Source organism: Myotis nattereri, assembly GCF_964212035.1.
Source record: "Myotis nattereri genome assembly, chromosome: 6".
NCBI lineage: Eukaryota > Metazoa > Chordata > Mammalia > Chiroptera > Vespertilionidae > Myotis > Myotis nattereri.
Window position 1 is genome coordinate 10902798 of NC_138081.1, and position 27023 is coordinate 10929820.

Sequence of the window (27023 nt, forward strand, 5' to 3'; positions counted from 1 at the left end):
TTCTTTTTTCTCCTGCTGAAAAAATTAAACCAGTCGTACGAAAGCTCAGGTTTCTCTGTTTCACCCATTCTCCTCCATGCCCCTGGCACCACCAGGAAACTAGTAAAGGTCTCCCTCCTGCAGCCCTGCAGTCCCTCTGAATTGTCTGTGGGTGGTTCCGCCAGGGGAGGCTGGGCCTGCACAGGAGGTGTGTCTGCTGGGCCAGCTTTGCCGTCAGCAGGAGGGTGCACATCTGGGGAGATGGAAGTGAGCACCAGCTCTAGGCCGGGTTTGCATGGGTCCAGGGAAGGGGGTCAGCACCCAAGGAAGGACCCAGAGGATGAAGCGTGGCGCTTCCCTGGAGGGAGGCCCGGGATGATGTATTTGCTGTGTGAACGCGCTAGTGTAGGGCAGCGATTTTCAACCGTTTCTTCTCATGGCCACATAAACTACTCAAATTCTGTGGCACACCAAAAAACATTTCTTGCCGATATGACCAAAAAAATTGGTATTTATTCACACCAGGCAGCTGTGTTGGCTGTCGTTTGTTTGGCAATCTAAGGGAAAAGAGTCAGTGCCCCTCAGGAGTCGGGCATTGCATGTTTTAAAATCCGGTGGCACACAGTTGGAAATCGCTGGTGTAGAGGGTACACTTGTGAGGATGTTCAAAAACATTTGGCCGAGGAGTGCACCCCTCCCCACCACCTTTAAGGCAGAAATATTGGCCACAAGTGGTCATGACGATGATGAAGGATCCGCAGAGGAATCCGCGGTGCACAGAGTGAACAGGCGGGCAGAGGGCACCAGGCCTGGGGGCCTGGGAACACGCTGCGCCGTGGCCTTGCCTCCAGTCAGCACCCGGCTTTGGGGCTTTGGGAAGAGGAGGGGCGTTCGAGTGGGTGCAGGGGGCAGGAAGCCCCAGCCTGCAGATATAGTGGGACCGGTCGTCAAGGTGGGGGTCAGCTACACGCTGGGTACTGAGAGGCCTCCCGCGCGGAGAAGGGAGGACCAGACAGGCACCAGAGCGGTGGAAACGCCCGCCCGAGGAAAGACTGCGGGGCCTCAGAGCTTACCTCCTTCGCAGCCATCCTCAGAGCTTCCCCAGGGAGGGCTCCGGAAGAGGGGAATAACCAGAGAAAGATGGGGAAAGACGGGAGAGGAAGCAGTGCGGGAAGGCCAGGCCTGGGAGGGGCTCCGGTGAGTCAGTGTCTGCACTTGATTTACCTTCTACCATGGGGTTCAGATATGAGTCTTAGAAAATTACACAAACAGAAATAGACAATTTATTGCAAAACAAAAATAAGAGGAACCATAGACCCTGCGTGACTTAGCCGTGAGCAATATCGAATACAAGTCATGTGAACACAATATTGAATACAAGTCATGTGAACACAGACACAGTGACGAGTGTTGCTCTGGGAGCAGTCAGTGCTGGGACTCAGGAGACTGGGAAGCCTGCAGGGTGTGTGCAGGGGGCGCCAGGTTCCCAGCGTCCCATCGTCCTGTCCACGGGAGGAGTCGCGTGTGTAACATTTAAGAGAGCATATGTGTGAGTTAGAAATGGTAAGTGCAGCACAATGCTCTCCAGGTCCATCCATGCTGTTGCGAATGGTAAGAGTTCCTTCCTTTTTACAGCAGCATAGTATTCCATCGTGTAGATGTACCACAGTTTTCTAATCCATTCATCTACTGATGGGCACTTAGACTGTTTCCAGATCTTATGGTAAATTGTGCTGCTATGAACATGGGGGTGCATATATCCTTTCTGATTGGTGTTTCTAGTTTCTTGGGATATATTCCTAGAAGTGGGATTGCTGGGTCAAATGGGAGTTCCATTTTCAGTTTTTTGAGGAAACTCCATACTGTTTTCCACCGTGGCTGCACCAGTCTGCATTCCCACCAGCAGTGCACGAGTGTTCCTTTTTCTCCACATCCTCTCCAGCACTTGTCGTTTGTGGATTTGTTGATGATAGCCAGTCTGACAGGTGTGAGATGGTACCTCATTGTTGTTTTGATTTGCATCTCTCGGATGATTAGTGACTTTGAGCATGTTTTCATATGTCTCTGGGCCTTCTCTATGTCCACTTTCAAAAAGTGTCTATTGTCCATTAGATCCTTTGTCCATTTTTTGATTGGATTGTTTATCTTCCTTTTGTTGAGTTGTATGAGTTCTCTGTAAATGTTGGAGATTAAACCCTTATCTGAAATATCATTGGCAAATATGTTTTCCCATGCAGTGGGCTCTCTTGTTTAGTTGATGGTTTCTTTTGCTGTGCAGAAGCTTTTTATTTTGATGTAGTCCCATTTGTTTATTTTCTCCTTAGTCTCCATTGCCCTAGGAGCCGTGTTGGTAAAGATACTGGTACGACATATGTCTGCTATTTTGCTGCCTATGGAATCTTGTAGGATTTTTATGGTTTCCCATCTTACATTTAAGTCCTTTAGCCATTTTGAGTTTGTTTTTGTGTATGGTATTTTTCAACTTTATATAAATGAAGTAATATTATGTGAATTCTTCATCATCTTTTTTTAAAATTTATTTATTGTCTAAAGTTTTACATATGTCTCCTTTTTCCCCAATTGATTCCCCCCCCCCCCCAAGCCATTTCCACCCCGGGCACCCCTATGGTTCATAGCAGCACAATTTACAATAGCTAAGACTTGGAAACAGACTAAGTGCCCATCAGCAAATCAGTGGATTTTTTTTTTAATATATTTTATTGATTTTTTACAGAGAGGAAGGGAGAGGGATAGAGAGTTAGAAACATCGATGAGAGAGAAACATCGATCAGCTGCCTCCTGCACATGTCCTACCGGGAATGTGCCCACAACCAAGGTACATGCCCTTGACTGGAATCAAACCTGGGACCCTTCAGTCCGCAGGCCGACGCTCTATCCACTGAGCCAAACCGGTTTTGGCAAATCAGTGGATTAAAAAACTGTGGCGCATTATACAATGGAATACTACGCTGCGGTAAAAAAGAAGGACGTCTTACCATTTGCAACACAAGGATGGAGCTGGAGAGCATCATGCTAAGCAAACTAAGCCAGTCGGAGAAAGATAAATATCACATGATCTCACTCATATGTGGGATATAATGATCAACATAATTTGATGAACAAGAATAGATCCAGAGACAAATGGCGGGGGGTGGCGCGGGGGGCGCCGTAGAGAGTAACCGAAGGACTTGTATGCATGCACATTAGTGTAACCAATGGACACAGACACTGGGGCAGTGGGGGTTGCCCGGGTGGGAATGGCTGGGGGGGGGGGGGGGTCAAGCAGGGAAAAAGGAGACATATGTAAAACTTCAGACAATAAATGAATTTTAAACATGTAAGTGCAGCAGAAAAAGCTGGCAGTCCACTCACTCTCTTTGGAGTGGGGGTGGGAGTGAAGCAAGCTGTATGTGTCCTGCCCTAGGACTGTACACATGCATGATGTTGATGTTAAAATTCAAATTAAAGACAGAAGGGACCAGCCCTCCCAGGGTGCTGGGCACAGGCTTCAGAAACCAGCCTGCCCCAGCACCCCCCAAACCAGGGGCACGTCCAGGTCCCCGCCATGCCGAGTGGGGTGCTGGAAGATGCAGTTGGCGGGCTTAGCGGGACACACAGCACAGGACTTTTTCCCTCTAGCCCAGCGGTTCTCAACGTTGGCTGCACATTAGCATCACCTGGGAATCTTTTTAAAATCCTGATTTCTGGGCCTCGTCCTCCGGAAATTCTGTTTCTTTGTTACTAATGTTGTGGCCCCACCCCATAACAAACAGAATTCCCGGAGGACGGGGCCCAGAAATCAGGATTTTAAAGATTCCCGGGTGATTCTAACGTGCAGCCGAGGCTGAGAACCACTGGTCTAGACCTTTTCTTAATTGGTGCATCTTGGGACCAGCTGTGCCGGTCACGCCCTGAGCACCTTCTGTGCTTTTGAGGAGGACCTGCGGGCAGCCCGGAGGTCAGTGCGCATGGGCCTCAGTGCGGACCCTCACAGCAGCCCAAACCCACGCCACCTGGCGGGCGTGCCGGGCCAGTCCTAGACCTCGCCTTCCACCAGGTAAAGCCTGTTCCCTGGGTCTAGACGGCAGGTGTTTCCCAGCAATTATTGGAGGGAGTTGGGGGTGGATAGTGAGCCAGGAGCAACAGGTGGGTGACCACAGGCTCGAGAGCTCCCACCCGGGGGCCCCGCTGACCTGCGGCCAGAGCCCCGGCAGACTTCAGCAAAGGCCCACAAATAGCCCTGGCCACGTGCCGTGGTTGGAGCCTATTCCGTGCACCAGAGGTTGCAGGTTCGGTCCCTGGTAGGAGGGTGCATACGGGAGGCAGCGGATCAGTTTCTCTCCCTCTCTCTCCAAAATCAAACATATCCTCAGGTGAGGATTTTAAGAGAGCTACAAAATAAAACTGACAGGTCACCCTCCGTTTGCACCTGGGCTTGGCTGGGAAGGGGAGACAGGCAGCCCGGGGCTCAAGGGCGTCTCACAGACGCGGGTGATTAAGCTGCTGCTGCTGAGATGCTCCCTGGACTGGGACTTAGGATCACGTGTGATGGTGATAAAATGTCCAGTTGGGTTCATGGACTTAGGAGGCAGGCTGGTTGGCACCCCCATCCTGCCTCCTTGGGGGGGGGGCTGAGCCTGAGCTATTGGAGGGGTGGACTTGGTGGGGGCAGGGCTTTGGAAGGCTTTGGAGCAGGAGGCCAGTCAGAGGTGAGAATGTGCCTGGGCGGGGGCTTTGGAGTCCACAGGCCAGCCTGCCAGCTGCAGAGGAGCCAGGGGTCCGGACAGGATGGGAGACAGGACCCAAAAGGAGGACCGTGACCAGGACAGGCCTGAGTGACGGAGGCCTTGGAGCCCATCGGGCAGAGCCTGGCTCCACACCTGCCGCTCTAGGCGCTGAGACAGTGGTGAGATGGGACCATCCAGGGTTTGCGCTGTGGAGGGATGTGGTCTGACGGGTTTTAAGGAGAGTTACCCAGGGACGAGGCTACTGGGTAACTCGAGCGACCGGTGGGGGGCAGAGCTCAGGGGCAGGGAGGTGGGCTGACCTGTGAGGCAGAGCTGACAGGAGCGCAGACGGGGTGTGGGTGAGGGTTTGGGCCTGAACATCTGGGATGGGAGGTGGTCCCTGTAAGGGACTCGTGGTTGGGGCGGGTGGGAGCAGACAAGCGTAGGTGCAGGCTGGACATGCAGGTGGAGACTCTGAGGAGACCCCATAACAGCCCTCGAGCTCCGCAAGGGGTCCTGGCTTAAGGTCGCTACGGGAGGGAGGGAGGGAGCAAGGCCCAGGGAAACGAGGCACCTGCAGAGGCGGTGGAAGCTGCCAGCAAGGAAGGAGGCGACCCAGAGAGCAGAGTCCTGGGGTGTTCCAAGGAGAAGGGGGGCGTGGGCACCTGTGGGGATGCTGCTCAGGGACCGGGCACCTGGGGACTGGCCACTGGGCAGGAGAACCGGAAGCCTGGCTATAGGGGCTTGCTTTTCGAGGAGAACTTGGGCAGTAGTGGAGTGGGTGTGGGGTGAGAGCTTATTTTCAAGTAAAGGAGAAATTACCATTGTGACGCCAGTTGAGTGACCCAGTAGAGAGGGATGAGCAGGTGATGCAGGAGGGAGGGGACAGTGCCGAGATGGGGTGGCGAGCAGTGCGGGCAGGTGGCCGCCGGAGGGAGGGGGAGGTGGGGGAGCCAGCGCTTGTGGAAGTTCTGTTCTCCTGGGAGCAGGCAGCTGGAGACCGTGTGACAGGTTCCCTGGGTGCTGAGGTGGCTTCACAGTGAAATGACGTGCTAGCCGAGGCCCCTCCCTCGCCGAGACCCCTCCCCTACCCCTGCAGGTCCCAGGGTTTATAAGTTTGCAGGAACCAGATACTTAACTGCGGTTGGTGGAAAGGGTTCCGGGTTCCTCGTTCAATTCCAGCTTCTCACCACCACACTCCCGCCCCTGTGGGAGGTGCTGAGGCCACATGGGCATTTTGGGGATTTGGCCAAGGGGAGTTGAGTTGGGGAGAGAGTTAATTCGGAATTAGTGGGTTATGTTGGTGTGGGTGCAGTCCGTCCCTGTATAGTGGGTGACTGGCGGTCATCCTGGGCGAGGGTGGCCTCTGGGAGACCAGCCGCTCACTGTGCCGGGACTTGCGACTTGAAGGTGCAGGGCGAAGGTTGTTGCAGCCGAGCGTGTCCTGCAGAGCCTGGCCAGGCACAGCTGAGTGGAGGGGGAGGCTAGACGGGGAAGGTATGGAGCCAGAGGTAGTCCGCGGGAAACTGTCCCCGTCGCTCCTTGTCCAGGCCTGCGGGAACGGGTGTGCTCAGCGGCGACGCAGACGTGCCACTTTGTTTCAGCGAAGAGGGCAAGATGAATTCTCGCTGTGCCTGGATTCTCACCGCTCATGCAGCAAGACCTTGGTCACGGTTTCCCCAACAGTTCTCAGATTCACGTCTGTGCCAGTGAGTTGTGAAGATGAAAGAAACTTCTTGAAGTATCAGCAATGCAAAACACATTGTGGTCAGCCGAGCTGGAGAGATCGCACTCGGCTCTGCCTCCCTCGCAAGAACTGTAGTGTGGATATTCTGGGCTTTTTAATGTTTGGGTATTTGTCAGCTTTTAAAAACAGAATGTGTTGTGATCATTCTTACTCAGATTCACCTTTGAACCTAATTTTGTAGTCATTTAAAACATTCTTAACGAGGGGCTGCCAGAATGTACAAACTTCAGGCGAGTTGAGGGGGATGAGAAATGGTCATTTAAGCTCACGGTGCTGCGGAGCGGGGTCCGAGGTCCTCCCCGTGCCCCAGGCTGACACGAGGAGCTTGGGTCTGCGTGCGGCCACCTGTGTGGCTACGCACCTGCTGAGGTCGGCTGACAGTCCTGGTGGAGGAAGCGGGGCGCTGGCTGTGGTGTGAGCACCGCGTCATGTCACACGCTGGCTGAGTAGCACTGGTCTGAGGACAGATGAGGAGTGCCGTGGGCTTGCTGTGATTTTAAACATGTCCTTGAATGCCCTGAGCCCCTCCCCCTGAATGTGGCTGGCCTGGTGACTTGCTTCTAAGACTGGCACATGGAGAGGGCCGCTTCCTGGCTGTGGGCTGGGCCGCTGTCTGACCTGTGCCGCAGGGGCTCGGGGCCGACAGGTGAGGGTCTGACTGGTCACGCCCACGAGGACCTTGATGACCAGAAAGTGGAACAGCAGGTGTCGTTGTTTGGAGACGGAGCCGTCGGGCACTGTTGGTGGGTCAGGAATGGTGTGGCCACTGCAGAAGGTGGTTTGCTGGTCCCTCAGAAAGTTACACAGAATTACCGCATCATCCAGCAATTCCACTCCTGGGTGCACACCGACCATGAAAGCAGGGACTCCCGCACGTGCGCACACACGTCCACAGCAGCTCCACCCACCGTGGGCAAAGGAGGCCACACATACGCAACTCCATTTAAATAAAAGGAAATTCACAGACGGAAAACAGATGGGTCGCCACCGGGGGCGGAGGGCAGAGCACGGGTGCCCTTTCCAGGTGATGAAAACGATCCGGGTGCTGTTGGCACACCATCGTAAAGGTACTAACCGCCACCGAATTGGTCGTTTAAAGTGGGGGAGTTTATGTTGTGTGAATCTCAACTCAATTTAAAAAAGAGTCTGGCTGCCTTGGAGCCGCCGCTGGAAAGCTCGGGAGGCAGCGGTGCTCGCCACACACACGCAGGGAGCATTGCGGAGCAAGAGGGTCCATTCCCACCAAAGGGCACACCAGCCAGGGTCTGTTACCCAACACCCTAAACCCAGCGCCCCCATTGGGTTCACCTGCTGCTCAAGGTTTGCCCACCCAGAAGAGACCCCTCCCTGGGGGAGGGGCCCGCAGGTGATGCTCAGGTGCTCCAGAGGGGAGGGGCGCAGGTGGAGGAGCCAGGCTTGATGAAATGGGGTTTTAGGACTATTTCTGGAGTAAGGAAAATGAAGACGGAAAGGCCTGAAGACTGCGTTAGGCCAGCGGGATGACGTTAGCGGATCATCAGGATAGCTGGCAGTGATCACACGCCTACTTCGTGCCAGGCGCTGTCCCAGGAGCCGTTGAGATGCCTTTTCTAATCCTCGCAGTCCTGTGAAGCAGTAACTGTTCGCTCCATTTGACAGGCGCGGAACTGAGGCTCAGGGGCCAGCCTTGTAGCCCACACGTCTCCTGAGCCATGCGTCTTCTCTACAGATAATTTGAGAGGCACTGAGCTGGCCCGGCGCCAGGAGGACCCACAGGCCTCCCCGTGGGACACACGGCGCCACCTTACAGAGAGGAGGCCCCTGGGTGATCATTCCTGTGTGCAGACCCGTGTCCTCGTTTGTTCCCGTGTCCTGTGTGTCAAGGTCAAATCCAGCCCGCCATTGTATCTCCCACCGCTTCCTAAGCCTCCTTTTTATCCTGACTTTTTATTCTGACTTTTTCCTCAAGCCATGTGTCGTTTTGGGCCTTGCTTATGATTTTGAGGGAGGGGAAAGCGACGGTGGACGTCATTGTGCCTCGTTTGCACAAGTTGGAATTGAGATTGCCCATTGCCCTCCAAACTAGCATCTGCCACCCTTGACTTCAAAGTCCAAGACTTTAGATCTTTAAAATGTAAATAGATGCAACAAGTAGAATATACGCAAGTTCTGTGGTCCAGGTAGGGGGAGGGGCGGTCAGATGGTAGCTACTGCAGGAAAGTTCATCCTCCCACGTCCTGGGCAAGTGCGTCCTGGCACAGATACTGTGCGGTAACCCCTGGCCGTGGGGGGAGCCTTGGCAATGGAGGGAGTGCTCCAGCCCAGCAACATGAAAGGGCAGCGTGTTAGGAGGGTGAACATTGAGAGGGGAAAGTGGGGACCCACACCTGAGCTCACAGCCAGCCGCAGGGGCTGTCCCAAAGGCGGTCAGTTCCAGAAAACCGATTCCACCAGAACCGAACGCTGTGACACTGAGCGCCGCCTCGGCTGTCACCACCAGGTGCCCGGCCCTCAGCCCTCGCTGCTCACCTTTGGGCTCCACCGGCACCAGGGCTCAGCCTGGGCCCCGTCTCTTGCTGAGTGATCCCTTCCCGGCTCCATAACCACCGGGGAGGTGGCCCAGGTCTTCCCCCGCCCAGGCTCCAGCTGCTCTCGGGTGTAGTTCAGCTCCGAAGGCTGGGTGCTTTGTGGGAACCGGACTGCAGCCCGACCGCCACCCGCAGGCCGGGCGCACGCACGTGGCACCTTGCCAGGTCCCCAGGCGGGTCTCACACTAACCTGCCCGGCGGTGGCCGCGCTCGCACCGCCCTCGGAGAACGCCGTCACACGTCAGCTGCAGTGAAGCCTCAGGCATCCCGCGCCTCCTGGGCCCGTGTAGCAAAGCCCGAGGGTTTCACAAACACCCTGCAGGCCCCTCCAGCCCAGAGGGGCTGTGGGAACGTGACCGCGCTACATGCAGTTCCTGTTGTTTTCCCTCGGGCCTCGCTGGGCTTCGTGTTCGGTGAGCAGGTCCCTCTGAGGTCCGGCTGCAGGGCCTTCCTGGTGTGACAGACCCAGCCTGTCAGGAGCTGACCCGCCCAGGCCGGGCCCTCCCATCCCTCGGGTCCACAAACCCTGCGGCCACCTGCCCAGCAGCCGCACCTCCCACCGCGGCTGCTCGTGTCCACGCGGCCCGGCTCTCCCGCTTCTGCTCTCGGCTGCCGCGGCTCTCCCTGCGGGAACTGTCCTCGCCAACACGCCTGCCCTTCCGCTGGCTCCGTCGCAGCGGGCCAGTTCTCTCCCTCCAGGCCCCTCGGGCCAGTTTGGTCCTTTCCCCTCGGGCTTTGCCCAGCTGTCACCTCGGAGGCTGCTCAGGGCCCACCCGGACCTGGGAGTGGCTTCTAGTCCTCACCTCACGGAGCCCACAGCGGGCGGGCGGTCACCCCCTCGGAACCAAGGGCCCGAAGCAGATCCTTTGTTCTGTGGGCGTTGATGGCCCTGGTCCCCAGCACTCAGAGCATGAGCATGGCGGGCCCGCCCTGTGCTGAAAGACCAGCGATGGGCCGAGTGGTGGGGCGGCCCAGGGGACGGAGGGGGAGGCAGCCCGGGGGGGCGGGGGGGCGGCAGGATGGCGGACCCGCTGCTCCCTGGATGTGGTTTTGTCTTGTTCAAGACCTCAATCAACATGAAGCTCGGAGGTAAGCGCACGTGACCAGGCCTAAATCAAGTTTCCCCACGGCCTTGCTAAATGGCGGCTCCCCGGCGAGGCCCGGGCGGGGGCAGCCTGCCTGCTGCCAGCCCCGCAGTAACAGGCTCGGCGGCGCGGAGGCCCAGTGCATCGCGGAGGCGTTTCTTCCACCAGAACACGGAACAGGCATCTCGGGGAGGAGGGAGGTGGGTCCCCGGTGCGGGGAGCGGGCGGCTCCAAGGCCTCTGCTCGGAGGAGGAAGCGCAGAGCTGCGGCCCAGGGACCGGCATGGCCTGTGTCAGCGGCTGCAGGAGGCGGAGGCGACAACACTGGCTCCGAGGCTCCGCACACCACACACCACGGGGAGGGCACGCGGGGGGGGGGGGGCCTGGATGGGGACCTGCCCCAGGGAGGGGCCGCGGGCGGCTGTGAGTCCTCCCTTCGCTTCCAAGCGGCGCGCTCTTACAGGCACCGCGCGGGATGGTTGGGACGCAGGCTGCGTAATTGCTCACTTCGGCTGCTCCACCACGTGAGGGGCCGCAGCCTGCCCTCAAGTCCATCCCGTGCCAAATGGCCCACCTGCCCGGAGCTTCCCGGGCGCCCAGAGGAGCCGTCCCGGCCCCGCACACTGGCCCCACCCCATCTCGGAGGCCCCACACCGGGTGGCCCTGTTCTCGGGGAGTTCAGTTTGCACCAGTGTGACCAGAGTCGTCACGGCCAAGGCCCCCGTCACCCTGAGGGGCTCCTGTCACTCCACACCCCCGTCCAGGCCTCTCCCCTCTGACTTTTGCAGGCGCTGGGGGGCCAGGGCGCCCTTGGGACCTTGGTTGGCAGAGGCAGGCCTTGGTCAGCAGCTCTGCCCCCACCATCACCTCCTCAGAGCTCATCAGTGCCCTGTCCCATCGGTGGTGGGGCTGCTGACCAGGGCCAGGAACACCCCATTGCTTGGGGCCGGTCTGCGATGGTGCATCTGCCCCCCCCCCCCCCAACTCTGTCAGGCGCAGGACAGGCAGTAAACCCAGAACCCAGGGCTACAAGCTGCCATGGGACCAGCCTGCCCTGTGACCACACCCCCCGCCCCCGCACCCAGGATCCGAAGCCAAGGCCACGCCCCCAGGGCCAGGCATGGTGCCCTCACACAGGCTGGTTCTGTCCACCCTGGGGCTCATGTGGCAGGAAGAAGCTATTTGAAGGCAGATGGATGGACTGTCATAGTCAATGCCACTAGGGTTCCCAGGGCCTCAGACCTACTGCCCGCCTCCCTCCACACCTCCCAGGGCAGCAGGTCTGCTCTGCGCCGCCCCCCGCACCCTTCAGGCCTGTCCTCCGGTGGGAAGGAGCCCGCACTCTCCAGCCGCCCCAGGGAGGAGGCCCCTCTGGCTGCCTGCCGCAGCCAGCAGGGGACAGCCGTGCAGGCCTTCTCCTCACCTCCTGGCTCAGGGCTGGAAATAGGATGCAGATGGCAAATGCACAGACATTTACCACAAATGCAGGTGGGTGACTGAGTCCTTAGGGGGGCCTCTGGGGAGAATGTCAGTTCTTAAAAAAGGAGCTAAGGGTGGTGGGGCCCCTCCATCCGGCTTGTCCGGGAGAAGCCGGCTCGGTGAGTGTCACAGAGGAGAGGAGTGGCAGGCCCAGGGCAGAGGGACTCAGAATGAGCCGGGGGTGGGGGTGGGGGGGTGGGGGGGGGCACCCTTCCCCCTTCTGCTATGTTAGAACATTATTCCATGAGCATTACCTTAATTTTTTTAATGAGTCATCTTAAAAGACCAGTTCTATTCTAACAAGGGTATAGGGGGCTCATCTGGCCCCCAGGTGCCTGCTCCCCACCCCCGATGGAGGCAGGGCCAAGCCCACATCAGTCCAGCACAGTCCTGCCTGAAGGGGTGTGGGGGTGCTTGGTGGGGACTCAGTCACCCACACAGCGCCCGTCTGCAGAGGCGGGTCCCAGGCCCCAGGGAAGTGCACAGCCCCTGCAGCCAAGCTGCTGGAAACCAGAGAGCCCGTCCTCTCTCCTCCACAGACCTGCAGGCTGCTGGGCACAGAAGGCTGCTCTACCCGCCACCCTTCCCATTCGTTCTGTTGCACCTCCAGGGCCCCTGGATCCTCACCTGTAACCAGGTGTGAGGGCAACTTCCAGGAGGCAGCAGCAGCACTCGGGTGCCTGCATTCTCTCAACCACCCTCCCCCTTTCCCAGAAACCTGCAGGCACACCAGCACCCTGAGGACTTCTAACTTAATATTCTAGGCACAAAGCCCAGGTGGCACAGACAGGCACTGACCTCAGTTCCTGGGGCCACTGGTGAGCACAGGGCTGCTGCTGGAGCTGTCGGGCCAGCGCGCAGCGTTCAGGGCTGCGGCCACGGCCCTGGCCACGGTCACAGGCAGCAGCTATGGCCACCTCGGCAGCAGCTATGGCCACCTCGGCAGCATCAAGGGACCTGCCACCCACAGGAAAGGCAGGGAAACCCCGGAAAGTAAACACTAATGAGGAAAAACTCCTGGAAGGAGACCAATTTAATTTTTCTTTCCCCCTTTGACCCCTTTCTCTTCTGTCCAAAGGGAGACTCTTAACTGCAGCCGCGATGGGGACACTCCCTCTGTTACAAGCGGCTGCGGCACCAGGGCCCTCTGCTCTTTATCACACATTGCGCCTTCCTTTCCCCCAGTCTCTGAAAAGGATAAGTGATTACAATTCTGTTATCTTCTAAATTAAATAAAGGTGAAGTTGACTGGGCTGCAGCCGTCTGCACAGCAGTTTAGCAATTGGGGCGACAGCGTAACTACTGGGCAATTTTTTTTGCACAATTCGAAAGTCATTTTTTTCTTCTTTTTTTTTTGCCAAGGAATCAGTCTAACAAACATCCCACTGTTGCTGAAAATAATGTCTTTTCCCAAATCATCTAGGAATAAAACACTTTTAATGTATTTGTCATTAAATAAGATTTTAAAAGTGACAATTTAAAGAGCAATTGAGAAGAGTCCCACATCCATCATGGGCTCATGGTTCTAATCTCAGAAACAGAACAGAAAAAGCACTGAGAATACGGAAAACAAGTGTGTGTAGATGGCTGTGTTACACGACTGCACCTGCTTCGAGCTGGCAGCTTGAACAGCACCTTGACCAGGGGTGCCCCCCCGCCCCCGCCCCAGGCCCTGCCAGGCACAGGCCCCCGGCACAGGCTCCCAGCGTGCTCACTGCTGCCCATGGCCTCAGAGGTGCCTGTGAAGGCTCCCTCCCACAGCCCTGCTGCAAGTGGCCTTTCACTCCCATGGTGCCCGCCCTTGACTGGGGGCGGGGAGAAGGGGGTGGTTACAGAGCTGCTGTTTTCGTTTGTAATTGACAAGGGTCACAGTAACGGGCCAGAGGCCACAAACACCCGTCCACCTCCACTGAGGGCCCAGCCTCACCTGACCTTTACTGAACCCGGACACCACCCAGGGCCGTGTCCTCATAGAGGCGAGGGAGCCGGGTCCCACACCAGCCCTGCCCTGCCACGGCCCGGCCCGGGCTCCTTCCTCGAACCGGGTGTCCAGGAACCCGTCCAGCTGAGTGCTGCCCAGCTTGCACCCGCACCCAGGAGGCTCCCTTGGTCTCTTCCTGTTTGGGGGCCGTTTTGGTCCAGGTGGCCGCAGGGGAGACGTCCCCCGCAGGCTGGAGAAGAGCAGTGGGGCAGGCGTCTGGTGACTCGCCCTCGCCCCCCTGGAGGTGCAGGCCTCGGTCTGGCGTGTGCGCTGTGACAGGCCTCCAGGGGGGTCTCCAGCCCCTGCAGCCCCCTGCTCCCCAGTCAGGAGGCCATCAGGAGGGCAGACCCCTGCCTGGTCCAGGGGGCAGCTGTGCAGCGTTTGCTGAGCTCCTCTGGGCACAGAGCAGTGTCCATGCCCATGAGGCCTCCAGACACGTGTGGGCGAGGCCAGCTGTCTCCCTGCCACCATGTCGTCAGACTGCCTCGGTTTCCCCTTCCTTCCCTTCATCCGATAGTAGGAGCCGCTGAAGTGCCAGAGGCGGGGGACTGATTCCATTATCTCAAGACAGACCTAGAGCAGAAGTCACTCTCCAAGGTGCACACTCCAAGGGGGTCTCCAGGACACAGCAGGGAGGAGGGGGGCCTGGCGGGGAGGGGGGAGGGGGGCCTGGCGGGGAGGGGGGAGGAGGGGGGCCTGGCGGGGAGGGGGCAGGGGGGCCTGGCGGGGAGGGGGGGCAGGGGGGCCTGGCGGGGAGGGGGGGCAGGGGGGCCTGGCGGGGAGGGGGAGGAGGGGGGCCTGGCGGGGAGGGGGAGGGGGGCCTGGCGGGGAGGGGGCAGGGGGGCCTGGCGGGGAGGGGGGAGGAGGGGGGCCTGGCGGGGAGGGGGGGCAGGGGGGCCTGGCGGGGAGGGGGAGGAGGGGGGCCTGGCGGGGAGGGGGGGCAGGGGGGCCTGGCGGGGAGGGGGAGGAGGGGGGCCTGGCGGGGGGGGGCAGGGGGGCCTGGCGGGGAGGGGGAGGAGGGGGGCCTGGTGGGTAGGGAGGCCTGGCGGGGAGGGGGGGGCAGGGGGGCCTGGCGGGGAGGGGGAGGAGGGGGGCCTGGCGGGGAGGGGGGGCAGGGGGGCCTGGCGGGGAGGGGGAGGAGGGGGGCCTGGCGGGGAGGGGGAGGAGGGGGGCCTGGCAGGGGGGGGGCAGGGGGGCCTGGCGGGGAGGGGGGAGGGGGGCCTGGTGGGTAGGGAGGCCTGGCGGGGAGGGGGGCAGGGGGGCCTGGCGGGGAGGGGGAGGAGGGGGGCCTGGCAGGGGGGGGGCAGGGGGGCCTGGCAGGGGGGGGGCAGGGGGGCCTGGCGGGGAGGGGGAGGAGGGGGGCCTGGTGGGTAGGGAGGCCTGGCGGGGAGGGGGGGCAGGGGGGCCTGGCGGGGAGGGGGGAGGGGGGCCTGGCGGGGAGGGACCGCTGAGTCCAAGGCTCTGACACCGTCTGCGCCCCTTCAGGGGGAAGCAGATGGGGCCTGGCTGGGGTGTGCTGTGTGGGCAGCGGGGCCACCCCATGTCCCCGGGTCCTCGCTGTGAGCTTCCTCCCTGGACAGGTGACGTCAGAGTTTACCAAGAGGCCCTTCGACAGGTGAGCCTTTGAAAGCGTCTGCACTCACCTGCTGCCCATGTGTGGGGTGCTGGGTGGGCAGGAATGCGCTCACAGGGCCCGGGGCTGGATGCGAACAGCACCAGCTCACCCCAGGCTGGGGAGGAGGGCAGATAGGAGCGCGAGGAGCAGGGAGACTGGGGGCCGTTCCTCCCGCTCCTCCCAGCGTGCTCCACAGTCCCCCAGCTACCCCACTGTCCCCTCAGTCACTCGGACCTGACCCTGCTCTTTGTACAGCCAAACCACCGTGTCTTTAAGACGCCAGAGAAAGGACCCCTGTAAGCGCCCCCCTGCGGCCACAGGGTGTGCAGGACTCTGCGTGTGGGGGAGCTTCAGGGGAGCGGGCAGCCAGCCAAGGGAGAGCTGCAGAGAGGAAACAGCGACAGGAATCTGATCGAGTTACAAGGGAACCCAATGGAGATGACAGACACAGCAGCCCGGCTGAGCGAGCCGCGAACGGATGGCGCAGTGAGGAGGAAAGTGTCTCGGAACTGGAGGATGGAGGATGACCAGGGCCGCGCCAGCCCCAGGCCTGCATTCCTGCCCGTCCTGCTCGCGGCCCCACTGGCGACTGGCAGACAGGCTCACCCAGCTGGAGGTGCGCAGGCTCCACAGGCATCTGAGCACGTCGTCAGCAGGCGCACAGGATGCTCCTGCCCCTCCCGAGGCAGACGCACCACAGACAGACAGGTCCGTGACCCGGCAGCCCAGTGAGTGCCCGCTGCTCAGTGCCTGTGTTTTGCTGAACTTCCTCGGAGGAGTCCCTGTCAGCCCTGGGGAGGTGGCACGTGCTTCTCGCTGCGCCCCACGCTTAACCGCTCAAAACTAAGGAAGGACAATTAGTGTCAAAGGGGTTAAAACAAGCGCCGTTTGAGCATTTCAAAAAGACCCGAACACCTATGATTCCGCAGACAGGGAGTAACTAAAAGAAATAAAAAGCCATTCAGTTGCCAGGGTGACGTGTTCAGGAGGAGACATGAAGGAAACCCATTTCTCAAAGGGCGCCCCAGGTCCGAGAGGCCGGCCTGCCCCCTGCCCGCCCACTCGCGCCTGCTCTGGGCCTGGTGAGACTGGAGAGGTAGGGTGTGAACGCCGGACTGATGAAGGCTGAAGGCCGTTGTCTCCCCCTGGAGACCAGCCTGATTGGAACGAACTGAGGAGAACAAAGCGGCCCCTTCCCGTCCTGGGAGCAAACCTGCTCCGTGTCTGTCTCTGCAGCCGGGTCTGCTCCCCGCAGGAAGGGGCGGGGCAGTGACAAAGCCCTGCTGGGGACACGGTGCCCGAGTCACTGCCCACCAGAGCCCCGTTACTGGTGCTGCCGGCCGGATGAGCGAGAGGCCGGGCTGGAGGGCAGGGAGCTGCCGCCGGGGGCCTGCAGGGCGCGGGGCTCAAGCGGCTGACTGGCCGGGCTGGTGTCCCCTGTCCCCGGCTCCTCGCTGGTTTCCTCCTTCAGGCTGCTCTGCTGCTCCGGACACTCGAAGTGGACACAGTGGAACACCTGGTGGGAGAAGGCAAACGCCGTGAGTGACGGTCAGTGTCCACCCTGGGGCTGCCACCGGGAGCGGGAGGACGTCCTGCTCGCCTGCCCCGTGCAGACGCCCAGCAGCAGCAGGAAGGCTGGGACGCAGTCAGGCTAAAAGCAGATGAACCATGCAGTTGGGCACCAGGCCTGGATTCCTCTGAAGTTGGTTGCTTTTGTCTCTGGAGCTCTTCTTTTTAACTCATTAATTACTTCCTGCTTTGGGCAGTTGGGTTAAGTCTAGGGGGCAACGTGGACTATGGAGCTGGTGGTGAAGATGCTAAACACTTTCAATAGGTGACTTGTATGGTATGTGAACTATTCAATAAAGTTGCTACTTACAAAAAAGCCACAGGGTATCACCCCAGGGGAGGACTAGGGTGCAAACCAGCCCCTCCCTCTCTAGCCTCCTCTGGGAGCCTAATTATATGCTGGGAGGGGACTTCACCTGCCATGCCTGGGCCAACCTGCAGCCAATGCCTCACCGAAGGAACCCCCCACCCCCCCCCCCCCGCCCCCACCCCAACCAGGTCCAGGGGCAGTTTGCCTACACGTCACCGTGGAAGCAGTTCTGGGCTCTGTGCGAGTCCTGTCTTCCACCTTCTGTTTATTTTTTTCTATCTCATATTAACAAAAATAACTATTTAAACTTAAGAACTATTTTACTTATCAACCTTAGTAAAATGTTCAAAGGATTCCATGTTTTCCCACAGCCCCGTTTCAGGAGATGCACTCGAGGCCTCCAGGCAGGGCCTGAGGGAAGGGCAGTGACAGGCGGGGACCTGGGGAGGAACGGGGCCTGAGCAGATGTGAGCAGCAAACGGAGGGGAGAAGGGCTGTCGGCCAGCGAGGCTTTGGCTCAGGGACCCCCCCTGGCCCGCTCACCCCATGAAGACCAGGGGCCCGGCCTGTGCATCGTCCCCCACGGAGATCGTGCGGCGGGAGTGTATGTGCTGGGACGGGGCCAGGACACTGGGGAGGACACTGCGGAGGGACATCAGCTCCCTCAACCAGTGGTGGGAGCTTCGCGCGCGAGGCCGCAGAGGCCGAGAGGAGGCGCTGTGTTCCGTGACGCGCTTTAGAGAGAAGGGCCACACCTTGGTCACATGTTAGAGGTGAGGTCTAGATGGTGGGACCCACCCGGAAGGTCCTGACCTGCTGAGGGCACTGGCACAGCTCCCTGGGGAGGCCGAGGGGTGAGCAGGGGTGAGGAGAGTCCAGCGGAGGCAGAGGTGAAGGTCAGTGGGGGCAGCAGGGCGCAGACGCAGCCTCGACTGGAATGGGATTGAAGGTGAGTTCCAGCTCCTGAGGGTCCCGAGGGCCCGAGAGCGCCTTAAAGACACTGGCGAGCTGAGCCAGACATGTGACAGGAACTGAGCCTGGGGGGCCGGGGGCAGAGGAAGCTCCAGAACCAAAGCATCTGGACCAACTCCGGGCAGGGCCTGCTCTCCCGCTCCGCACCCTGAGGCTTCCTGCCCTTGGCCCCAGGCTCCTCCCACACGACCAAAGGCCATGGGCAATAAGACGTGCAACCTGTTGTAAAGCTGTCCTTGAACCTGCGAATGCTAGGACCCGATCCTCAGTGAGTGACTGGTTTCTACAGATACGCCTGCAAAGGGCTGGTGGCTGCCTGAAGCCGGTGGGGACAGCAAAGGAGACCCACAGGCTGGCCCTCCCCTGGCCACCCCGTGAGCACAGAGAATGCTGACCTCATGCTTCCTTGGGGAGGGGCCCCCCTTCCCTCCCCAGGGGCCTGCTGGACACCCGCCACTCTCCCCGAGGGAGGACCAGGCAGAGGAGACTGTAGGGGGCTCAGGAGGTAGAGCTGGGGGTCGAGGGACTTCGTCCACAGCTTGAGCAGGGCCACACATGCGCACTGTGCACATCCCCCCCCCCATCTACTGTAGAATCAAGTTCACAGAGAAGACAAATGTAATATCAACTGTGAAATTATATTTAAAATAGAAATCCCGTGCTTTCCTTCCTGCATCACTATTTTTTCCATATTTCCACTTCAATTCATTTATCTACCACTGTTTCACATTTCAAACTCTAATTCTGAGACTAAGTGAGGCATTCATCTCCGGTCTGCTCTCCTCATTTGCACAGACTGTTTCCTCAGAGTGAGCTGATTCTCCCCGAAAGCTCAGGCCTTTGCTGTCCTCGCCATGGCACTTCCTGCGGGCTCCACGTGGCAGCTGCTCGCACTGGCCCGGTCTCTCCTTCCTTTCTTTTCTTGTTCTCTTCCTTCTATATCAAAACTCTCTCTTTGGGCCCAAAGCCTCTGCAGGCTCTGACCTGGCCTTTAACACCATGGGAGCCCTGCGCTCTGACCTGCCTGGCGCAGGTGAACTTGAAAATCTTCTCCTAAGTGGCAACATTCATCTGGTCTCCTCCATCGGCTTCCCCCTCGTGAAGCATTTGGAGGGACAAGACCATCTCTGCCGGGTTATCGACAGTCTCTCTTGCTTTATGAACACTCCTCTTTCCAAGCACGCCACAGGCTGGCCACGGCAACCCTCCAAACACAGCTCTGCTTCTTCATGTACCGGACACTTTCTGCCCCCAGAGCTGCCTGAGAGTGAGCACACGGCCCGCCCTCTGCCCGGGAAGCATGTGCAGTCTCTCTGAACAAGGTCCATCCCCTTCCTGACCCCGCCTCCCTATCCTGCCCCATCTTGCTCTTTACCGGCCACTTGTGTGATCCCCACTCCACCTGTCAGTACTCTCTGAGGATCCTCCCTGCACTGAGTTGCATCTGTCCTCATTGCCTCCCTCGAGCGCTCCCCTCTTGTGTGGAATGGGTTTTCCGTCCTGTGCTCTTGTGAGCTCTTCGGCCTCCAGATTTCCTGGTGAGCTCTGCGCAGCCCTCCTTCCAGGCTCCTGCCCCAGGGCCCGGCCCGCCTGCCTCTGTCTGCTGGTGTGTGGGTGCCCCTCTGACTCAAGGACCACGCATGCCATCCTTTCTCCCGCTCAGGGCCTTGCACAAGAATAAACAAATCAATAAAAATCCAGGATTGAAAAATAAAGCTATAAAAGATCTCAGTGTGGCGAGGCTCTGACTAATGGCTGGTTCACCGAAGAAAGGTCCCCATCAGCGAGGCTGTCCGAGGGGCAGGTGGCTTGCCGCCCCCACCGAGCGGGAAGAAAGCCTGGAAGACACTGTCTGCCCAGAGCACTGAGGAACTGTGTCCACGGCCTGACTCCTGCTGCCTGGTTCCCGCCTCAGACCCACTCCTCCAGCCGGTGATGGCACGCCTTCAGCGCCTGTAACCAACCGTTTTAAAATAATAATCGATAGACTCACCTTTCCCTGGAATGTGATTACTAAACCCACCCGTCCCTGGAATGGCGATGACTGACTGTAAACGTGATATGGCCCCAACCCAGAAGGAACACCCTGTACGGACATATACATGGACTAACCAACCAGCTCTCGCCAAGTACCCCAAGCCTTCGTGCCTTCCTCATTCTCCTTAAAAGAGTTGTAACCGCTGCACGGGCTGCTGCTCTCCCTTGTGAGACAGCCCGGCAGGTCTTTCCTCTAATAAAGCCTGTGTCACCTGGTTTTCGGCCTCCGACTGATCTTTCAATAATGTAAATGGCCGCTTTCCCCAACACACCTAGCAATACCAACGGCAAATCTCGCTGGCTGTTTCGGTTTTCTCCTCTGCATATTTCTCCAGAATCATAACCATTTTTCCGACACTGCCGGGCTCAGGCAGACCTTCCATCTAAGTTGGGGAAACTGGAGGCGCTTGGGAGTCCCACTGCTACCTGCCTGCTGAGCTCCCCGGGCGCTGGGAGGCGCTGTGACCAGAAAGCAAGGCCAGACAGGAGGACCCAGGCGGCTTGGAGCCGCGCTCGGTCAGAGACCCCCTGAGCCCCAAGAGTGTCACTAAAGGCCCAGCTAACTTTCGTGTGGTCCCCTGGCACTTCTGGAGGGCAAGCAGGCTCTGAGATTCAAAGGCAACACGCAGGAAAGCTACCTTTATTAAGTCACACAACTGAGGGGTGAAGATTCTATGTGAGAGAGGGTGCTTGCGAATGGAAAGATGGGTGAGGCCTGGAGTCAGTGGAGAGGTGGGGAGTGTAGTGGGCGTCAGAGTGAGCAGGCTGAGGACAGGCAGCGCCAGGAAAGGGCACAGAGGGCAGGAGAGACTTCCTTTAGAATATTAGGAAAGGAATGCATGCATATGGTGGAAAATAATATGCATCTAAAGAAAGCAGATGACTACAAATACTTAAACCTTGTGTAAAAAAATCATAACATCAGCGGAGCCACTTTAAAATGGAGCAGAGCTGCCATCCAGGAGGCACTGCCTGGCAGTCCTGGGCCACAGATGCTCGGACGTGAAAACGGGGCGAAATAACCTCTGCCCTGCACCTCCCGCCACGCTGTGCCCCAAGACTGTCTGCAAGGATAAGAAGGAAGCAGATACTGTGCCCACCCACTGAGGACTGTGGGGCCGAGCATTTTGAACTGTTTAGCGTTGGCATCACTATGTTCTGTTATCAGCACCAATAGGACACCTTCCTTCCACGGATGTGACTGTCCCCTTCCCTTCCCGTAAGCCCCGGGCCTTTGTCTCCCGATTGGGACATTGCTGGGCTTCGCCTGAAGATGCTTCCTGAGTAGCTATTCTTTGATCTCAAATAAATGCCTGTTGCCTCTCACTGGGAAAGGCCTTTTATTTTCAGGAGAACACTTGAAATCCCAAGGCAGAATTTAACCATTTGGGATAAACGGAAAAGGGTCATTTTTAAATGAAGAATAACAGAACTTGGTAACAGAGCCAGTAAGACTGACAGGAAGAAAAGGGGCCCTGTGATTCCGGGTTCTCTGGGAGGAGACTGGCAGGCGGCAGTGCCACCCTCTGGGGGTGAGAGCAGTGAGGCCCCAGGGGGCTCCAGCTCAGCCAACCACCCAGGACCTGTACTCATCTGAGATCCTTCACTGGTTTTGTTTTTGAAACGTTGACCATCTTATTGAGCAAGAATATTGACTAGGGTGTACACTGCCCAGCCCAGGAGGGGAGAGGGCGGGGCAGAGGCGCCCATGGTCACACCCACGGGGGAGAGGGGAGGATTCAACCTCAAGGCCCAGCAGCTCCAAAGCCTGTGCTCTCTCAGTACCAGGATGCCTGCCTCATACAGAAAACTGTAACAGCACGTGATCGGTGACCAGAAATTAATTTTGCCTGGAAGGGGAGGTCAGGGAAGGTCCGAGAGGAAGAGACGCCTTAAAGAATTGGGAGGCACAGGGAGGGGAGTGGCTTCCCAGAGAGAAGGGACAAAGGGAGAACTTCCAGATGAAGGTCTGGGCCCAGCACCTGGTCACACTGGCAGGCTGCTTGGCCCGCCGCGGAAGTGCGCTGGCTCCGTCCTCTCAGCTGCTCTCCAGCCCAACAGCCTCACACCCAACAGGGCACCAGGACAGAGCCAGCACCTGCCAGGCCCCAGAGTGAGCATCCTGGGGCTTGTGCCTCACCATCACCATTGCACCAGGCTGGGCTCCTGCCCTCTGAGCCGGGCACCTGTGGACACACACCTGTTGCTAATGGGCACCCAGAGAGGCCAGTGGCGGGTCCTGACAATGCTCCCGGGAGCAGAGGTGGGAAGTACGGCTGCCCAGGGGGAGGCTCCTTCGCTGGTGGCCACGTGGTGAGAGGTGCGACCTCTGCTCTTTTCACAGGAAGCTGGAGGAAGGTGTTGGAGGAGTCCTCACTGCCACTGGGGGCGCCATCTGGAAACGTGTGGCCCGTCCCCCCAGGTCCGCTAGCTCCCCTCCCACGCGCACCTGTGGGCCTCCCTGCAGGTGGAACAGGCAAGTCCTGACTTTCTCTTTGCTCAGAAGCTTGTGGGACTCAATTTCTTTCCTCCGAACCTTCCCTGCAGCCCCCCTCGGAAAGGATATGTCCGAGAGGGAATGAGGCGTGCAGGAAAGAGTCGCAGTGCTGATTTATGCAGAACCGCTCCACAGTCCCCCATCGTCTTCCCTCCTCCTTTCCGGCAATCATGTATCCCATTAGCCTGTTTGATTGCAGCTGCTCACAAAGGGGCACCTTCGCTGAACCGGCTTCAATGGCTTCTGGATCTGTCCCCCGGGAGGAGCCTGCTAATTTAGAATGTAGTCCCGGGGATGAATCGCACAGCCCGAGTCACTAGTGTCCTTCCTCGTAGCTGCTGTTTAGTGTCGCTTCGCTGCTCCTCTCCAGGAGCCATGACTTGGACACGGGTGTCTTTCCTCCGTGAGTCCTGGGAAGCGGGTCCACAGCGTGGCGGCCCCTTCTCCGAAGCAGACTGACTCCGCTGCGGTGCCTTTCATTGCAGGGCTCCCCAAGCGCTGTTTGTCCATGTTCCTTCCTGGGCTTTAAAAGCAGAGGCGCCTCTGCTCATTGTCCCAAGTCGGCTTAAGCATCGGCGAACTGCAGCAGAAATTGGGGAAACTTAATAAATGGTGATCAGTGGCTCTACCTGGCTTTTCTGGTTTCTCCTGAGTAACTGTCACAGGCTGCTTTCACTGCAACCAACACAACTAGGATTTCTGACCCAAGCTTTCAACTTCCATTTACTGAGTGGCGTGTTTTTATAGTAGGGACCTAGCGCTAACGATGCCTGCCGGCAAGTCAGATGCGAAGACAGGGCTCCTGAGGTGGCCACCGAGGGCTTCCCGTGTTCCCTCCACACGTGGCGTGGCAGCAGCGCACACCCCTCAGATGCAGGAACTGTCACTGATCCCGAGATGTGATTGAACATCTTTCTTACTCCCCTCTCGGGAGAAGGGTCCCTCTGCAGGATGTTTCATTTTTGTTTCTGTAACACCTTAAGCGCCATGTCAGTCACTGTCCAGACCGGTCAGTCACTGGTGTGCCAGCGTATCGGTGAACTCGGATATCGTGAGCTAAACGGAAAGGAAGACAAGACAGGCTTGGCGCTTAACCTGTTAAAAACGAAGACCAAGCCCTGGCTGGTTTGGCTCACTGGATAGAGCGTCGGCCTGTGGCCTGAAGGGTCCCAGGTTCGATTCCAGTCAAGAGCACATGCCTGGGTTGCGGGCTTGATACCCAGTAGGGGTCGTGCAGGAGGCAGCCGATCAATGATCCTCTGTCATCATTGATGTTTCTCTCTCTCTCTCCCTCTCCCTTCCTCCCTGAAATCAGTAAAAATATATATTTAAAAAAATAAACAAATAAAAACGAAGACCAAATGTTTCCGACAAAACACTCCTTTTTATAAACCAAAGTGTTACAGATGGACTTCTGAACAGCCCTAACCACTGCTTCCCGGGGAGACGTTTCCGGACTGTGAGCCACACTCATCAGAATTGCTCAGGGCGACAGGACACCCAAATAGTTTTGCACAAATATTCATTCCTAGTGGTTTCTTAGTGACACTGCTTATATGTGGCAGCAGTTTCCTAACTCTCCAATGTCACTTCCTCATAGTCACATAGGCCAGGGCACCCACAAATAGCTAGCACGCCACTGCCTGGAAGGTCCTGGAAAAGGAGCCTTTCCCACACCATCCCCTCGGGCTGCCTGGGGAGTCCTGCTTCCCTTTCTCACGTTTGGACGCTCCGGAGTTCCAGGGAGAGCAGTTCGCTCACTCAGCGCATTAGGCCCTGACGTGTAGGAGGTATCCTTTCATTTTGGAAAAACAAAAATACAAAAAAGGGAAATGTTCTCATTTCAGGCAGCATGGGCAGGGGTGGCCTTACTAAGGCCCTTCTCTGAGACGGGCACCACGAGAGCCTGGCTGTGGCCCACGCCCTGGGAGGGCAGGTGGGAAGTTCTTCACTTCCCAGGGGGCATGGGCGGCTTGTCTGCAAGAGCTCCAGCCACAAGGCCATTTCAGGCCCAACTCCTACCTGCTGGCTCAGCACGGGGACACGGGTTGGCTTATCCTCCCAAGTGATGTCTCCATTCCTCTCACTGCTCAGCGGCTCCCGGCGCCCACCTGCTCGGGCTCTGGGCACCTTCTCCCAGCCAGCTGTTTGGTGCAGAATTACTGCTGCTCCAATCCCAGAGGCACAGGACTTGGAGTGTCGGAACAAGGACATATACTCGCTGTTCTGTCATTTCCCTCTTTTCCCAGTAAAATCTTTCATGATAGACATTTAAGTATAAAGATGCCTATAGAGGATCTTTTATAATTATGCTACAAATGAAATATTTTTCTGCCTTTTTTTAGTCTCACTGGGCAAGAACCATTAAGATCTAGTTCACTCTCCTTATTTCAGAGACAAGGGTCCTGAGAGCCAGGGAGGTGAAATGACCTGCTGGGGGGTCACACAGCAGGTTGGGGTGAGGCTGGCCCCAGTGCCGAGGTCTCCACACTCTTCTCCATCACCCTCCACTCCTTCCCCACCTCTCTGCCCCGTTCATATGGCCGTTTCTCAGGCTTACTTAATCTAGACCCTTCTTCTTAGCCTGACTCTTCGAGGCCCCTGACCTTGACCATTATCTGCAGGTGCAGTCCTTACATCCCTATTTTGGTTTGCATGGCTCAACTTTACCCCTCACCCTTTATTTTCTTGCAATAAAGGCGTCCAGACTTCCTCGTAGCCAGCACAGCCCCACTGTTCTCCAAGGTCACGGGGATTGCAGCCTCGGGGCGATCTCCTGTTCTCCCTCATTCCTCAGATCCAGGCCGTCACCAGTGAGCCCTGAGAGCTGATTTCCCTCAGAACCCCGCACCAGAGCTCTGGCCCGTCTGATTTATGGAGGGGCTGCTGGGCGCTGGGGCACGGAGGGGCCACGGCATGGGCTCTGCCCTCAAGAAGTGCAGGTGAGGCCCCTGCTAGGACGGCTATGCACACTCACAGGTGCAGGCCCTGCGGTTCCAGTGCTCACCCTCTCTCTGGCCCACACACAGCCCGGCCCTACAAATGCCACTTCTGTCTCTGGTACACAGCACAGGGCACCCAGGCGCCTCTCAATCCCGGCTGTTTCCGTGACTCCTGTTCCCGAGCAGGTTTTATTTGGGAGCATCCCTTCCGCATCACTGCGGGCTGGGCCCTCTGTCCGGGCAGAAGGGGTTTGAGGCTGGCACTGGCTCTCCGTGGGTCAAGAACACACAGAGGGGGGGCTCCGCATCTTTGGAGGCTGCCACTGGGATGTCTGTGTCGGTTCCGGTGCTGACCCCCTAGGAATTCTGCCTTAGGAGGCAGCACATGGCCAGCTGCGCCTGAAGGTGCTCGGAGAACCTCCTCTAGAGGAAGCTGCGGGGGGGTCCTGGGGAGCCAGAGGGTGTGACAGGACCTGGGGCTGGGAAATGACGATCACCAGGCCAGGACGGAGGTCTGATGGTGGTTGCTTTAAACAGAGTCTGTTTTGCTGTATTTTCTTCACCAGAGCCGCCTGTTGCTATGGGAACGAGGACAGCACTGGAGCCCACAGCCCGCACGGGCCTGACATAAGCGTGTGAATCACGGCCTCACTCAGGCTCTGCTCAGTGGTCTCGGAGGGCAGCTCGGCAGCCGCGCGCAGACATTCTGTCCAGCTGGTGCCTCTGGTTCCTGGGGGGGACCCTGCCGAGGGCCAGCGGGCATCTCCGAGCGGGTGGAGGGTCTGCCGCCCCCCCAGCCCCCCAAACCCTCCCAGCCCCCCCAAACCCTCCCACGCCCTCTCACTCACCTCCACCCAATTCCCACGGGCCTGCTCCCTGGACCCCTTTCTTAGGTGAGCCCCTCCCCTCAGATTTCACATCTGAGGGCTACAGAGTGTAATAAATACAAGGGATTGGAATAGGGCCTGGCACATAATAAGTGCTCAGTAAATAACAGTTGTAACTTATTATTATAATTTATTATTATTATCCTGAATGAGGAGATGCCGAGGTATTTGGCATACGTATTTTTCCACGGACAAAAGTTTCTGGTTTAAGACACTCCACTGACAACAGAAACTCAGCCTTGAATGCCACAGTCTCTCGACAAGCTGAATTACTACGTCTTCCCTTTATTTGGCTGAGTGGTGGGGGTGGGAGAGATGGACGGACAGACAGAGTGATTCACTCACTCACTCAGCCAGCAGGTGCTCTACACACACGCGCGCCAGGCCCATGCGAGGTGCCGGGGATATAAAGATAAATACGACCCGCTTCTCTCCTCAGCCACATAAATTCGGTAAGTACATGGAGCCCTGAGCGCCGCCTGACTGTCAGTACCATCTCCAGTTGTGTTACTGACTCGGCAAAGGCTCTCAGGTGGGTTCTCGTGAGCAGGAACTGTCCACACTGCAGAGTGAGTGTTTCCTACCGTCCCTGTTAGCCCTGGGGCTGCTGTGCCCAGGAGCCCAATGCCC

At 58.2% G+C, this 27023-nt stretch overlaps 1 protein-coding gene across 2 annotated transcripts in view; it reads right to left on the reverse strand.

Annotated features, from left to right (window-relative positions):
- Nucleotides 1-16043: 16043 nt before the first annotated feature.
- Nucleotides 16044-27023, reverse strand: part of BTBD9 (BTB domain containing 9) — a 437801-nt gene continuing 426821 nt past the window's right edge. For both annotated transcript variants that reach the window (XM_081093921.1, XM_081093920.1), the window contains exon 11: nucleotides 16044-16695. In XM_081093921.1, the coding sequence (XP_080950047.1) occupies nucleotides 16504-16695 (192 nt within the window). In that variant the 3' untranslated portion in view covers nucleotides 16044-16503. The remainder of the gene's footprint in view (nucleotides 16696-27023) is intronic.